The sequence below is a fragment of the Lepidochelys kempii genome, chromosome 3 (genome assembly GCF_965140265.1).
Source record: "Lepidochelys kempii isolate rLepKem1 chromosome 3, rLepKem1.hap2, whole genome shotgun sequence".
In the NCBI taxonomy this organism is placed as follows: domain Eukaryota; kingdom Metazoa; phylum Chordata; order Testudines; family Cheloniidae; genus Lepidochelys; species Lepidochelys kempii.
In genome coordinates this window covers 133401217-133417818 of record NC_133258.1, presented here as the reverse complement: position 1 = coordinate 133417818, position 16602 = coordinate 133401217, and the positions used below count along the sequence as shown (strand labels likewise).

Below are 16602 nucleotides of genomic sequence, written 5' to 3'. Positions count from 1 at the left end.
TAGTCACCTGCATGTGATGCAGCTATGCAGTGTTTTCATTTTAAAAGCTAATTTCTTTAAGGTATGCTAGTCCATTCATTTTGAACACAAACACAGTGCTAATTAATGCTGAGGGGCTGGAACCTAGAAAGCTTCAAATACATTCACAGGTCATTTAATACACTGAAAAGTGGAAACCCAAAGGTTTTCACATTGCTGCACTGCATTTGCAGGCTAGAATTAGCATCAAGAACAATAGTTCTGTATCATTACGCAATTTAAAGCCAGGTTATGGGACATTCACACGCAAATTTTTTTACTGAAGAGATCATGCAATCCGTATGGTGAACTGTTATGTCTCTTTAGAGTTTTACACTGTGACTTGGGTGTTTACTGATATAAGCTAATGCGTGTGTAAGCCAATACACATGTAGACCAAAGGTTTTCTCCAACAGCACACTCTGTGTTGCTACTTAATAATTTAAAAAAAAAAATGATGTACATGATATGAGGTAACTATATCATCTAATAAAACTATTTTGATGCAGAAAAAAAACAAAAAATAACTCTCTCCCTTCCCTCGACTAAGCACAATGTTTTCAAAACTTTGTGTATCAGTTGCATATCTAGATATCAAAAAATGGGGTCATACATGAGTATATAGGAGCAAGGATATTTACGTGGATATGCAGTTATATAAGGTTTTTCTGAACGGTTTTAAAATGTTCACACAGAAGTAGGGAAAAGAGAGTGCTAATCTCTTCAGTCATGAGGACTAGTACGTTGGCCAGAGGGCCGCACGACTGACCACCCCCATACCTGCTGCCCTGGCCCCACCCCCACTCCATGCCTTCCATGAGGCTCCGCTCCGCCCCACCTCTTCCCACCCTTTCCCTGCCCCCATTTCAACCCCTTCTCCGCAGGAACCGCGGCCAATGGGAGCTTCGGGGGAGATAACTAGAGGAGTGGCCAGGGCAACACACAGACCCCTGTACCACACACACACACCCCCGGCGTGGAGCAAGGGCAGGGCAGGCAGGCAGGGAGCTGCCTGGCCCCCGGTGCATGCCGGGCCGGAGCTGCTCTAGGTAAACGCTGTGGGGGGGTGGGATGGGAGCGCCGCGGAGAGCTGGCGGGCCGCAGAAAATAACCCCACGGGCCGCCACGTGTTTGAGACCCCTGTACCAGTGCTAGCTTTGATCTAGCTAGCTTGTTAACAATAACAGAGTTATTGGATGGGCTATTACCAGCAGGAGAGTGAGTTTGTGTGGAGGGGAGCGGAGGGTGAGAAAACCTGGATTTGTGCTGGAAATGGCCCAACTTGATGATCACTTTAGATAAGCTATTACCAGCAGGACAGTGGGGCGGGAGGAGGTATTGTTTCATGGTCTCTGTGTGTGTATATAATGTCTTCTGCAGTTTCCACGGTATGCATCCGATGAAGTGAGCTGTAGCTCACGAAAGCTCATGCTCAAATAAATTGGTTAGTCTCTAAGGTGCCACAAGTACTCCTTTTCTTTTTGCGAATACAGACTAACATGGCTGTTACTCTGAAACAATAACAGTGAAGCTCCGACAACAGGGTTTAGCATTTGAGTACATACCCAGGTCCTGGGAAGGGTTGTTCAGCCCATGCTGCCACTGCTTCACTGCTATTGTTATTTGAGCTAACTACATAGCTAGCTTGGGAATATTCAGGGATGTCCCTAGGCATACACTGAATATGCAGCTGAGTAGGGCACCATGAAATTTGAGGCACCAAATTGCCCCAAATTTCATGGTGCCCTCAGCAGCTGCATGCTGCATATGCGGCAGCACGAGCTCCAGTGACCAGCCCTATCCCCCGGCCGGCTGTGCCCACTGCATGATGCTCAAGGGCATAAACATAGGTCAGCCCACACAATAGTTCCATTGTGGGGAACTAGCCTCTACTGCCCCCGTTTGCGCCACCCCTGCCAGGGACCGAATTGTCTTCTCAGCCCTATTATTTTAATGCACACATTCCTGAGTCAACCGCCCAATTAGTTGCCTTATATGGAAATATCAGCATCTTTAAGATACATTCCATGGCAATTACAACCTGTAAAAGAGAGCAAAATTTTGCACTTTACATCTAATTCATAGGCAAAATGACTCATCTGTATGCACTTAGACCTATGTGTTAAATACACCAACAGAGGTGTTCAAACTGCACAAATGCAGTGAAAGACAATACTGTGTGTATCACTTTACTTTGAAAATGATCTCACAGATCAGGGTTTGAATTTCTAAGGATGCTTGTACCTTGGACCATCTAATTTGCATGCTGGATGGAGGAAAACTTATTCCAGTCAAAATGAGCTACATAATGTTGGAGAAAGAGTCCTGTGCCTCCCTTCAAAAAGTCTTTTCTAGCTTACCCTATTGCCTAAGAGTTCTGCATTGTGGTGTCTTTTAATTAGTCTGTAAGAAAAACTGCACCACCCATCTTTGATTTCCTATATTCATGGAGGGCTAGGTTATACAGGTACAGCCATCAATTGGGGAAGTTGCACTGCCCTTGAGAGAGACCCAGCGACATTCTCCCAGAATCAGATCGTCTCCTGGAGCTTCACATGGTGTACAGGAGTATACAAACTGCAACACCTTTTTAAAGTGTTCAGAGATCAGCTCCTGGTGAGACCAGCCAGTTGTATTAGCTGGCATGTATGATAGGTGGAGCTACAGCTTTGCTTACCTTCTCCCCTCCCTGCCTCCCTACGGAAATGTCTCTGGAGAGCAGTCCCTGGAGTGGAGTGCATTTCTGGACAGTTCCTGTGCAAATGCACAAGGGGGAGGAGAGGCTCCTTACTCCCTTTCCACCAGTGCACATCAGCATACGGGTCAGTTAGAATCTAGCTCTGCATCTGTATCATACCAACAAAGTGACTTTTATATTTGCTAATGTAGTACATTAAAGAAATTCTATTTTCTGATCTCTAGATTTCCAGTATTTATGCTCCCTTTGCTCCTTCCCAGCAGGCTGAAGTATACACTAGGGGCATCTGGCCGGAAGCAATCAATCGTGATATCAGGACAAAGGAAAAACACTTATTAAGGGGCATCCTGTGAAGAAGGGACTACATTCCTTATCATGGTTTGTGTCACAGAAAACCATAAATGCCAAAGGGGCAACAGAACTAAGGTATTATATTTCATCAGTGAAATACTGATTAATGTATTATAATTTTTAAAAATAGCAAAATATTCCATTATACAAAATAATAGCAAAATATTGTGTATTACATGAGATGAATTTCTAAATAGGAAACATTAGGTAAAAACAAACTTTCAATTGCAAAAAATTAGCCTAAGATGTATTAAGTTTTCCTTTCTATCTTTACATATTCCCTCTATTAAACATTCAGAAAATATTTCCTGAAAAATATATATTCTAATTTGTTAGGGGAAACAGAGTTGATAAATTATCAGTTCCAAACTGAAACAGCTTGGAAAGATATACTAAAAAGGGTCTGTTTAATTTATTCCCAAGGCACCCGCTTAAAACTTCTTTTCAAACCACTGAAACAGTCATCATTAAGACACTATACTCCACTGTGAATTTCGATGGTTTTTTCACCTGGTACTGTCCTTTTTACTTTTAATCACCAAGTGAATTAAGAGTCCAGAATTAATAAGGAAGGTACCAATTACTTCATCATCACAGTATAATCATTTCTACATTGTAAGGTGTTTTGTTGTAAGCAGTTTGAAGAATAACGCTAATCAAGAGGGGTGTCATGCACATCATAGCCAGAGAAAACATGTCTGTGATCGTCTGAAATTGATATGTTTTTGTTTTTATTCCTTATTTTTATTCCTGTCTTGGACTGAAGTTGCATAAGAACTCTCAAAAGGATCCTGCAGTCTTTACTGCAGCTAAGAAAGAACCTTGGGGTGAAGTCCTGGCCCCACTGAAGTCAATGGGAGTTTTGACATTGTCTTCAATGGGTTCAGGATTTCACCCCTGGAGTGTGGAAGCAGAGCTTTCATAGAATAAAACTCACCTGACCAAAGACACAGTATTGGGTTCTGGAGCAAATATGTTGCTAGATCTGTGCGGGCTTTCAGTCTGCAGAAAGGTTTAGACATGTTTGTTCTTAGCAATGAAAAAGAGACTGGATTCTCAGCAAGAAACTGTTATGTTGATTAACCAACAGTTTGAGCACCACATAAGCAAGAGAATGTCCTTCTCAAGGAATGGCTTCATCTCTGATGAAGTCTATCCATACATCCAGACATTTATACTGAGCTCACTGCAGGTGTAGGTGAGTTCATGCTGGAAGAGTAGACATGCTTAAAGAATTATTCAAGGACATGAAAACCTTCAAAAATAGGGATAAACTTCTATCTATAGTATCTGTCTGTCTTAGATATTTCTAAAATTCCTATCTGCCTTATTAAACTTGAGACAGAAAATGTTGCTATGAGTGATTCAGTTTATTTAAAGAGTACCTACTCTTAATCCTACAGCCCACTAGTTTCTCACATGTTAAATTTTGACTTCACTTGATTGTTGCTAGTTAAGAAGATAAAAGACTGAATGGCCACTGAAACTGCCCACAACACTTTGCTTATCTGCTACAATTTAGAACACTTGGAGCAGCTGTTGTTTGTCAGCTGGTGGCCAGAGGCTCCCAGAGCCTATGTTGGCTGGCATGCAAGTCCTATGTGATATGGCAGCTAAGAACCCAGCAAAGGACCCTTGTGATCTGCAGGTAGTGGATTTACCAGAAGAACTAGAAAGAAGCTCCACTCTGGCAATCTCAGGAGTCATGCTGCTAGACTTGCCTTAGCAGGAAGTACTCTGCATAGCAAAGAGCACACTTACCTGCAGGGATCCTAGTTTTTGTTTTTATCTCCAATTACTCCTTGCTGTCCTTTCAGAAAAAAGAGAAAGAGAGAGAGACTTCTGTAGATGTTAGAAAGAAATGGCCTTCACTGGTGCAATTACATCCCTCTGTTCCCCATTTGGTTCAGTCAGATGTGTAGGTCAAATTCATGTGTTTTCAGTGCAAAAGACATTCTCTTCTTTGTTGAAAGTTGCACTGTGGAAGATGAGTTGACTATGGAAAAAGCAGACACTGGTGTTTTAAAATATTAGGTTTGGCCTACACAGCTTTTATGTTCTCTGTGGTTGAATTATCCAGCCCAGCCACATTAATTGCATATTCTTATTACAATCTCATATGTGATGACTCATGGGATCGTGTTGGATAATCAGCTGAACATAATCTTTCAGTGCAATGCTGTGGCCAAAAGGGCTAATGCAATCCTTGGATGTATAAACAGGGGAATATTTAATAGGGAGGTTATATTACCTCTGTATTTGGCACTAGAATGCTGCTGGAATACTGTGTCCACTTCTGGTGTCTACAATTCAAGAAGGATGTTGCTAAATTGACAGGGTTCAGAGAACATCAAGAAGAACGATTAAAGGATTAGAAAAGCTGCCTTTTAGTCATAGGCTCAAGGATCTCAATCTATTTAGCTTACCAAAGAGAAGATTAAGAGGTGACTTGATAACAATTTGTAAATATCTACAAGGGGAACAAATATTTAATAATGAGCTCCTCAATCTCTAGCAGAGAAAGGTACAACATGATCTAATGGCTGGAAGCTAGACAAATTCAGATTGGAAATAAGATATAATTTTTTTTAACAGTGTGGGTAATTATCCACTGGAACAATTTACCAAGGGTCATGGTGGATTCTCCATCACTGGCAATTTTTAAATCAAGGCTGGATGTTTTTAAAAAGATGTGCTCTAGGAATGATTTCAGGGAAGTTCTATGGTGATATAGAGCAGGTCAGACCAGATGATCACAGTGGTCCCTCCTTGCCTGGGAATCCATGAATCTATTTGCTGAGTACGTTATCTGGCCAACAACATTAACAGTGATACTGGGCCAGATTTACCTGCATTGCTCCAAGAAGGTAGCAACAGTACCTCGCTGTATCAGCAAAAGCTACTGGGCCCAGTGGAGGAATTCATTTCTCAAGTTGGACAGGCAAGGATTCCAGTATCATTTATGCCAAGGCATAATGGATTTAAGTTCTACTGAGAGCTCCTCAAGAACCTAGCAATAGAAAGGGCATTGAACTGACACATCCCCTGGCTACTCTAGCAAGATCATGTTTCTGGATAGGGCCACATACTTTGGGGGCAGCACTGGCTGCTGGAATGCCCCTGCTGTGGAGGAGGTTGTGAGCAGCATATGGTACAATAATCAATTTCACGTCCTTCCTATTGTCTTTAGCACTATGCCAGCATCTCTGCCAGGAGAAGCCAATGCTAATCCTGGAGTGACTCTGCTCCATTATTTGTAGGATAACTGCTTCTTGTGGAATATTACTTAGGGTCTGATCTGCCATCTGAGAATTTAAGAAGGTGGTCAGATTCTGGGCTAAAGGATGCAGAGTGGTTCTTCTACCAGTACTTCAACTGAAAGAAGGGAGCTGCTTTGGTATATTGCTCTATATCCTCTGCTGAGCCCAACATACAATGTGAAAACAAATCTGCTACATAATTTATGTGCTTTACCAGTATGAAATTGTAGCGTTTCCTTGCTGGTACCATACCAGGCCACTACAGCATTTATGAACCCTATCTCTTCTTTATCATTGACGTCTCTCTAAATGGAGGAATTTGAAGAACTTCCTTGCCATGAAGAGTCCTGCCTAAAAATATTATTTTTAAGCTCCCTAGAGGGGAAAGATGGGGAGACAGCAATTGCTTCTGTAGAAAACTAATACAATATAAACAGGAAGCATCAATAGTAGATTCTGTAGACTGAAGTTTTGATTTTACTAGCCGTGTTCAGAGTTCTAGTGGGAGACATTTTAAAATGAAATCAATTGACTAGCAATCATTTTTAGGCTGTTTGTTTTTTGGGAGTGAACGCTTGAATTAATTCAAGATGCCTAGAACAAAGGTTTTTCAATCAGGGGTACAGATACTCCTGGCGATATGCAAAGGTCTTCCACAGGTATATCAACTCATCTAGATATTTTCCTAGTTTTATAACAGGCTACATAAAAAGCACTAGCGAAGTCAGTACAAACTAACCTTTCATACAATGACTTGTTTAAACTGCTCTATATACTATACACAGACATGTAAATACAATATTTATATTCCAATTGATTTACTTTATAACTATATGGTAAAAATGAAAATATAAACAATTTTTCAGTAATAATGTGCTGTGACACTTTTGTATTTTTGTAAGCAAGTAGTTTTTAAGAGAGCTGAGCCTTGGGGATACACCAGTCAAATCAGACTCCTGAAAGGCGTACAGTAGTCTGGAAAGGTTGAGAGGCACCAGCCTTCTAGAAGATACCCAAGCTGAATCAGGATGTGACTGGGTGAAATTTAATAGCCTGTGATAGACAGGAGGCCAGACTAGATGATCTAATGGTCCTTTCTGGCCTTAAACCCTATAAATCTATTAATCTAAATTAAAACACTTTTTGTTCAAACTGCTTATGTATTCACACATTCATTTGCCTTTAAAAGTGACAAACCATGAAATAATATTCAATAACTATTATCCTCCAGCTTCATAATGCAATAAAGTTTCCACTTTAGCATTACCCAACAGTGTAGTAAGAGATTTCTGTGTATCTATCTGCCCATAGCATAGAAATGGTCCCATTTATATTTCATTTACATGCTATTCATAGCAGATACATTATATGTAATTGGTCCTCACTAGGCCTATAACTTAGGGTTTATTCCCTTAAGACCATTTAGGTAGGACACAGTCATAAAAACCAGTAAAACATGATCAAAATCGAATTTCCAAGGCATGAGCCTATGGCAAGTAGAGAGGTTTGTTTTGAGTCTGTTTAAGAACTATAAGAAAAGGAGGACTTGTAGCACCTTAGAGACTAACCAATTTATTTGAGCATAAGCTTTCATGAGCTACAGCTCACTTCATCGGATGCATACTGTGGAAACTGCATCCGATGAAGTGAGCTGTAGCTCACGAAAGCTTATGCTCAAATAAATTGGTTAGTCTCTAAGGTGCCACAAGTACTCCTTTTCTTTTTGCAAATACAGACTAACACGGCTGTTACTCTGAAACCTGTCTTTAAGGACTATGGAAGTGTTGTGTCACTTGGGAAAGGTGGCAGGTACTGTGTAGCGCAGAAACGGATCACTCCACTGCAACAGGGTCGTGATCACCTGCCCAAAGATATTGTGGTATTAAGAAGGAACACTCTGGGGGGATTGGGAGCCTCAGGCTCTCTACCCCATCCAGTTTCACCGATAGGTTACTGGTTTGAATCCAGTCCCAGTTTCTGAAAGTTGTTACCATCAGTCAGTGACATGTGTGAATGAGTTTGGCAGTTTCAGTTTTGATCACAAACACCACATCAGAGAAACCATTGAAGTTTCAAAATGGAGCCTTCTTCTGAGCAAAAAATTGGTGAGAACTAAAGCAGACATGTTGCAAGTTATTCACTGTACACCCAATCATGTATTCCTTGTGAAGTGAATGGAAATTATGGATGCCCATGGAATTCAGGATTGGCTTCTATGCACATGGTATATTCCCAATTCTGAAAGCATAGACCTTGACAAACATACAAAACCAGAGGCATCTACTACTGGCCCATCTGTTGCTATATGTTTTCTAAAGTACAGGAGCACAAGAAAAGTATTTAAAATGAGCGCCATGCATTTCTCTCTTTTTCACACCTTTATGTCATATGTTTGAAAGCTTTTAAAAATATTAATTCTGTGGTTGAGTTCTTATGAGGCCTGATCCAAAGCCCAATGAAGTCAATGGAAGTCTGGGAAAATCTTTGTATGAGCTTTAGACCAGTCCCGTAGAGCATTGCCAGTCCTACAGTATTTAGCCTCAAGTATATTTGTGCAACAGTTGAGGTAACTCCCTGAAAAAGGAAGTTTGTTATGAAAATCAAGACAGTCACTAAATTAAGGTTTGGCCCATGCACACTGATATCAGTGGAAAGAGTCTTATTGCATCCCAAAGCATCCTTTCGAGAGAAAGGATAGGGAGTTGGTAGTTGCAGAATTTAAGTTTTATTCTTGTCCATGTGACAGATGTGCTGTTGTGAATTTAGGCAAGTTGGTTTTAATTTTGCAATGCCTCAGTTGCCCCATCTGCAAAATGGGAATAAGAGTTACCTACCTGAAAGGGCTTTTGCAAGGATTAATGGTTTTAAGGTGCTTTGAAATCTTTAAATAACAGATGCTATGGAAGTATCATTATTACAGTGATTACCATGTTTTTGCATTTGTGGTGAATTAATTTAACTTGAAAATGTATAACACATTAAAGTCCAAATTCTGGCCTTGATTATGCTTGTGGAAATCCTGAATAATTTCAGTAATGCCAATAGAGTTACTCCACATTTGCACAGGGCAGAATTTGGCCTTAACTTATCTAAACAGAGACAGGCATATGCAACAATTTATAGAAGAGAGATATAACTTGTGATGTAAGCACCTTCTGAACATCACTAGTTGCATTTCCATAGCTTCAGCTAAGCTTCCAGCAAAAGTAAAACAATGTTTTACTGTTAATGAATAAGAATGTAAAAGTTTGAATGATTATAATAAATGTAATTAGAAAGAACTAAATGAGGTATAATTATGTAACATAGAAAGTGTGCAAGGATGTGACTGTGGGTGTGTGTGACTGAGATGCTGCCATCCCTAACTGAGGTAAATAAAGGACAAAATCCTCAGCGGATGTGATTCTGAGTAGCTCCATATATTTATACTTTTCTGCACAATGCTTTTTAGTTAGTCCTTTTCCCTCTCTCTTTCTCTCTCTGCCCACATACACATATATCTGATAAAGTCCTGAAAAGTCCAAGGTTATATTATGTACTGCAAATATAATGATTCACAGCTCTCAGTTTAGAGATGCAATAAAACTGTCAAATGATTTAATAGGTGAAAAAATTATAACTTTTCATATCTATTTCTTGGGAAATTTCCAAAGGAAAGTTAAACTTTAGAGGAAAAGGGCTTGATTCTGAACTCCTTTACACTGAAAGAACTCCACTGACTTCACTGGAGTCCTAATTTACTTGACATGAGATGAACACCAGGTCCAAAATCCGATATAACCAGACAATTATCAAGGACAAAATAAACAGAGATAACAATGGGCCAGAATAATTCCTGAATCTATGCTGACTTAAGCCAGTGTATATCCTTGTGCACAGCTAGACATGGCGGTTGCAGTAGCAGAAAGAAGATACCATTTCTCCTCCAGTATGGGCCCAGAGCTTGGAATTGGGTGGTATCAGTCAAGGAGGGGGAGAGAGGCATGGCTAGGACAGCTGTAGGATGTACTGATAGTGATAGTGCACAGGGAGGCTGTCCTGGAGCTTTTGTCAAAGATGTCCTTCTCTGGAAGACCCCAAGATGGAGGGTAGGAGGAAACACTAGCTGCCCTTCCCTGGGGGTGAATACAGACCATACAGACAGAATAAATTGCACCTCCATGTATCAGCGGAGGTGAAGCTAGCCCACTGGCTAGAGAGACAAAGCATAGCATTAAGATGGCCACTGCATTACAGAAATTGCCTATAAAAAACAGAAAGATGGATACACATAAGCAGTGGACACTGAGCCTATGCTTGGCAGTAGCTATACAAAAAATAAACAGGTGCAGCATCAGACACAGGAGTAAGGCGTATGGTTAATGCTTCTTTGAATGATACGTATATGAAGTGATTGTCTTTCAAAGCGCTGGTACAGCAGGCTCGGTGCATAGTGATGATTCAATCTCTGGGACAATTTGAAATGGCAGTCACGCTTCTGAAAGAGCATAAAGTCCTTATCTCCCTTTTAAAGCAAAGTAGCAACTGTACAGACAGAGAGGGAGGGAATGCTGAAAGGCATTACAGTAATGCATATCAATGAAAGGCTCCACTTGGATGACTAGCGAAAGGCACATTCCCTCAGGCTCTACCAGTTCCAATTCCTCCAAGTAGCTTTGGTGCTGGGCCAGAACAGGGTAATGACTCCTGCTAGCTGAATCAGGGACAAACTTTTTTGTGTGTTGCTATTTCAGAATCAGCCTTGATTCCACTACACAGCTTGTCAAACTTCAGGGCTCTCAGCCTGTGCTAAGGGGAGATTGGCTAGAAAAACGAAGGTGTGGCACACCTTTGCAAAGGTGCAGCAGCAGGGCCGGGTATTGAAGTTTGCCTGCAATATACTTCAGTTCATTTATGTCTAGAACTGTGTTCTGTCTTTTTCATGAGCACTGTAAGCCCACAGTTTGCAAGAAAAGAGGCTCTGTGTCATTGGTAACCATCCCAAGAACTGCCCTGTTGATTAATTTGGTAAGAGAAGGTCTCACACAGAGTTGGTCTATCTCATGAAAAAGACATAAATGGCAAAATTCAGAGTAACAGCCGTGTTAGTCTGTATTCGCAAAAAGAAAAGGAGTACTTGTGGCACCTTAGAGACTAACCAATTTATTTGAGCATAAGCTTTCGTGAGCTACAGCTTATGCTCAGATAAATTGGTTAGTCTCTAAGGTACCACAAGTACTCCTTTTCTTTTTATAAATGGCAAGAGTAACTCCAGATGTTTCCATAAATCTCTGGGCCGTATCCTAAATCATTTAAGTATTTTAAATTTTGCCTTTCCATTGCTTCAACGGAAGCAGAATCAGGCACATAGGAACTAAAGCTGGAAAAAGCCAACGAGGTCAGCTAAGTTCTTGGCAGCTAGTAATATGGTCTCTGAAAGTTGGTACACAGAGCTGACAGGGACAGGCTTGAAAGGATTCAATTTACAGCTCAAGGAAAGAGCAATCAGTTGAAAAACTCTTCCATCAAGAACTGGCCAGGAGATTGGCTACACACTGTCCCCAGGAGGATTACTGCCTGGGAAATAGAGCAACATGTATTCTGAATAAACAGAATCGTCAGCCTTAATGTTGTATGGTCTTGGTTTTTCTTTTTTGCCTTCCATTTACCTATTCCTTTTTTGTTCTCAGTCCATTTCTTCATTTCCCCCTCTTTCTCTCTATCTGTATTTCTACCATTTTCTCTCCTCTCCCCTCTGTTTTTCCTCTTTCAATACTTCTTCTCTTCTTATTTTGCTTTTCCTCCCCACTTCACTGAAGCTCCCCATTTTTATTTCTTCTCCCAGGAGCCCTCTGTCTTTTTCCTCGTTTGAGTGCCTCCGAATCTCAATCCCTATTTCCTTTTTTCTCTCTCCCTCCTTTCTCTGATGGGGCTTTCTCATTACTCCTCTCCCAGTGCCTTTCTCTTCCTTTCCTCCCAGCCACTTTCTCCCAGTGCCATATTGTCTATATTGCTTCCACTTCTTCTTTGTCCTTTCCAACAGTGACTGACCTGCTCCCTCTAGGATCCTCTTTTTCCCTCCATTGACCCTTTTCCTTCCCTGCCCCCTACCATCTCTTTGTTTTCTTTTTGCACATCTTCCCCATACTACTCTCACTCAGCTTCCTTCCTGTGCTCCAGCACCTGACCCACTTATCCCCATTCCTCTGATGCCTACTGCATTCCAGACCATGGCGCCTCATTCTTAGCCCTCGCACATGCCATGCCACACTCCAGGGTCATTTCACCTGGAGCATAACCTCTTCAGGTTTCCCTGGTTGCTTTCCTCTTAAACTGCTGCTTCACTATAGACCACTCTAGACCACAACACCCATAGCCTGGTATCTGCATGACTGCAGGTTTCCCTCTCCTGGTTGCAAATGGCCTCTTGACACCTCTCTGCACTTCTGCTAACCTCAGAGACAATCAGCAGTGCTGAGAGCCATTGAACGGAGCTGTAAACCCTGTACATGACGGAAACCACTTCAAGCCAGGGGGTGCAGCAGCACCCCTGCACCTCTAGTTTCAGTCCATATGGAGCCAATGTGCTTACTGTTTCAGGCCAGCAGAGCACACCAGCTCGACCAGCTCAATTGAAACCATTAAAAAGCTCAACCTGAAAAACTTCCAATGGTTCCGTTCCATCCACATGCTAGTGTTGACAGATTCTGACCAATTACCAACTAAGTGGAAAGTCCAGTGGTTAGGGTGTGAGCCTGGGACTTGAAAAACTGGGGTTTAAGTCCTGGCCCTGCCACTGCCTTCCTGTGTGACCTTGGGGAAGTCCCTTAGTCTCTCCCCATCTGTCAAATGGGATAAGAGCACTGCCCTGCCTCACAGGGGTGTCCTGTGACCAATGCACAGTCAGTCAGTGTGATGATGGTCAGGGGTGCTGGAACAGTGTTTGCACTGGGGGTGCTGAGATCCACTGAACCTAGGTGTAAATCCTGGATATGATGGAAACCACTTGAAGCCAGGTGGTGCTGCAGCACCCCAGCACCCCTAATTCCAGCACCGAGGATGGCGGTGGTGTGTCTGAGGGGGAGTCTGCCCAATGCGCGTTAAGGGTTTGGGCTCGGTCAGCTTTAGCTCTGTGCCAGCGCAGCTGAAGGCAGAGTCTGCTTCCTGCTCTCCAAGGCTTCAGAAGAAGGGGGCAGGGGAGTGCTGGCTGGAGGAGGCTCTGGTACAGCCGCGGGAATATCGCAGCAATGCAACACAACGTAGCCTCCAACCAGACCCACCGCCTGCAGGAAAGCGGAGTCGCAGCCCCGCAGCAGGCAGGCGATGTGGGCAATGAGCGTTTCTACATTTCCTTTGAGGGCAGCGTGTCCTTTCCCAAACCAGCCCCTCCTTCTATGCACAGCCCCTCCCCCGCCTGTTCCCCGCTTGGGAAAACTTAGCGCTAACTTGGCCCCGGCCCCCGCAGGAGGAGGGCTTGCTCCCCGCAGGAGGGAGGTGACGTTCAGCACACTGGACGGCGACGTCTGCATTGCCGAAATCCTTCAATGTAAGTCGGCGGGTCCCGTCAGCATAGGCCCCCCTCCACCCGCCGCGCGGCTGCAGCGAGCCCGCCTGCCCCTCGCCCTCCCGCAGGGCGCGCCCAGCAGCAGAGCCACCCCGCCCCGCAGCCCCTCTCCCACCCACGGGAACCCGCAGCGCCGGGCAGCCGCCTTCTCCCGCTCGGGCAAGGGGCGCTGAGCGCCCGCCGCGGCACGTCCAGCGCCGCACAGCCGCGGACTGACCGGCAGGGTCCCCCAGCTCTCGCCCCTCCGGCCCCCGCCTCCGCTGCCGCCGGATTTACCTTCCACTTTGGTGAGGGTAAGGACCGGGCTGTTGCACGCGCTGAGCGGGGCGACCCTGGCTGAGTGTTTCTTCATGGTGAGCCCTTCTGCCAGCAGGAGCTCTCCAGCTGCTCGCCTACATCCTGGGGCCGGCTGCAGCAGCGCCCGCTGCTCCCCCTGCCTCCTCCAGCCCGCGCTGCCTGCTCGGCGGGCTCTCCCGACCCCTGCGCGTCCCTCTGCCGCAGCAGCGCCCCGTCCTCGGGCTCGCCGCTGCCTCCCTTACCCCGCGCTCTCCCCTCTACTTTGAGGCTTGCTGCAAACAAAACGTCACGTGCAAATCCCCCCCCTCCCTCCCTCCCTCGCTCCCGCCGCGCTCCCGCCGGCTTGGGCAGAAGGGGAGCTGCCCTGGCTCGCTCACTCACCTTTCCGTTCCGCAAGGAAGCGGGCCGGCTGAGGGACCCGCCACCACAGCCCCCCTTAGCGCCCAGATGCTGGGTGGATCGGCCCTGTGCCCGTGCGGGGAGGTCCACTGAGTGAGGCGCGGGGGTTTGCGGGCTTTCTTTGGACACTTCTTAGGCGTTTCACTCGCCCAGCGCTATGGGAGCCCCCCGGGCCATTGCAGGCTTTCCATGGACGAGCAAGTGATTCTGTCCCCTTTGGAGTGGAAGGGAAGGCTCTTATTTCCCCCCTCCCTCTCCCCTCCCCCCCGCAGACTTTGTGACAGCTCATGCGAACGGGCAGGACCAATACATGGAGAGGCAGACACAGACACACACGTGCAGGACCAAGACGTGAAGAGGACACACACGGACACACACACACACACACACACACACGACTCTGCCCACAGAAACACTGCACCCACTAGCACCTGTTACACTTTTTCTCTTTAGTAGCTGTAGAGCGTGTGAAACTGATTCTCCAGAGACTGACACTTCCACAAGTGTATGGATAGCTTCCCTTCAGGCCTCTGCCAGGGTCTCAGCACCTGGGTGCTGAGACCCTTCCAAGAACAAGTGCATGATGCCTCTGCAGTTGCTGCCAACCATTTTCGTGCCAATTGTTTAGGGGGCTATTTTATTTTAGCACATATAAAATTAGAGTGACTGCATATTTGATGCCAACCCCCAGGCTTCTGGGGGATGGTGTCATCTTTGGGCTCATTTTTAAACCAGTCTTGGAGGAAACTGTTATAGGGTTCTCACTGAGATGAGAGCCAGCATCTAAATCCTATTATTCTTCCTGGAATAGAAATCCACCATCCCTCCCCTCCCAACTCAGTTTTTCCAGACAGGCCCTCTCAGAGGTCCAGAGAGGCCTGGGCCACTTCCAGCTTTTGAGGCCCCTAGCCATAATAAAAATAAAAAATGACAACACATGAAAACAAAATAAGGCACCAAAAAAAGAGAGACACATAATTTGAATATTTTTTTATTTAACAAATTCTTTTCTAGGCTTTTTCTGTGCAAATGTACTAATTATTGAGGAAAAATCTAGCTTTCATGCAATGTCACAGTTGATATTAAGCATAGCGAGCCCCTTCAAACGCTTTTGTCTCATAGTTGAATGGTGATAGTTCTTTACCTGCTTCAACACGTTGAAGGTGCATTCACCTGAAGCCACTGATGCAGACAAACTGACAAAAATACGCAATACAATTGTGATATTAGGAAACATCCCAGGGTGTCCAAGTTCAAGTATTTCTTGAAGCAATTCCTTTGGCTTGCAATCCAATTTAAAGTTTGTGGAATATGTTCGTTTGAAGAAGATGACCTCATCACTGAGATTGTTTGAGATTTCTGTTTGAGATTTTTCTTACTGTTGCTGAAATTGTTCAGCTGCAGAAAGTAGATCTTCATTACTCAGTCTGTTGAACTGCCAAAGAAACCCCAAAAGGGTAAATATTAGTCACAGAGACTCAAATCGATGTGTAAGACCTGACTGAATAGAGTCAATGATGACAGGGAAGACATTGACCCTATAATGCTGCTCAGCATCGGATTCAGTAGGTAAGTTGCGATTGGTGGAGAACTTGGATGAAAGGCCGATATTCTGTGCTACTAATTTGGACTCAGTCAGGATCACATCCCATTGTTGACGAATCTGTTGAATGTCATTGCTAAGACTTCAATGTTATCCCTCTCAATATCAAGTGTAGCACTGCGTGCTTCAATTACCAGATTAGTTGGGTGCATCATTGTAAGTAGCTTCATCCACAATGATGACATCAAAATGCATTCAAATTTGGACATGGGCTTCTGAATAGACTGAAGTTCAGTTTGAGCCTGTGCAGTGAGATTGAGAGATTCAAGCTCATTTAAAGCCTTATTCACTGAATTCAAATGCTGTGCAACTGGTTGAACACCATCAATCTGTGCAGACCATCTAGTTTTGGACATCCCATGCAGTGAAACAGGAAGTTATTGCTTCAGAATTTCCCACCTTTGTGGACTGCTACCAAAGAGCTTGTACATTT

At 44.0% G+C, this 16602-nt stretch overlaps 1 protein-coding gene across 8 annotated transcripts in view; it reads right to left on the bottom strand.

The window, feature by feature from the left end:
* SLC35F3 (solute carrier family 35 member F3) overlaps nucleotides 1-16602 on the bottom strand; it is a 292476-nt gene that overhangs the window by 107976 nt on the left and 167898 nt on the right. The window contains exons 1-2 of one of the 8 annotated variants that reach the window (XM_073338113.1): nucleotides 14147-14165; nucleotides 4829-4872 (exon numbers count right to left, since the gene is read on the bottom strand). The exons of 4 other annotated variants lie outside the window; for them this stretch is intronic. Coding sequence is in view for 1 of the 4 variants with exons in the window: in XM_073338109.1 (XP_073194210.1) it covers nucleotides 14147-14222 (76 nt within the window). In the remaining 3 variants the exon portion in view is untranslated. Of the gene's footprint in view, nucleotides 1-4828; nucleotides 5064-14146; nucleotides 14379-14548; nucleotides 14770-16602 lie in introns of those variants that run through there. 3 more of the 8 variants (XM_073338112.1, XM_073338115.1, XM_073338109.1) reach the window with 3 other exon arrangements.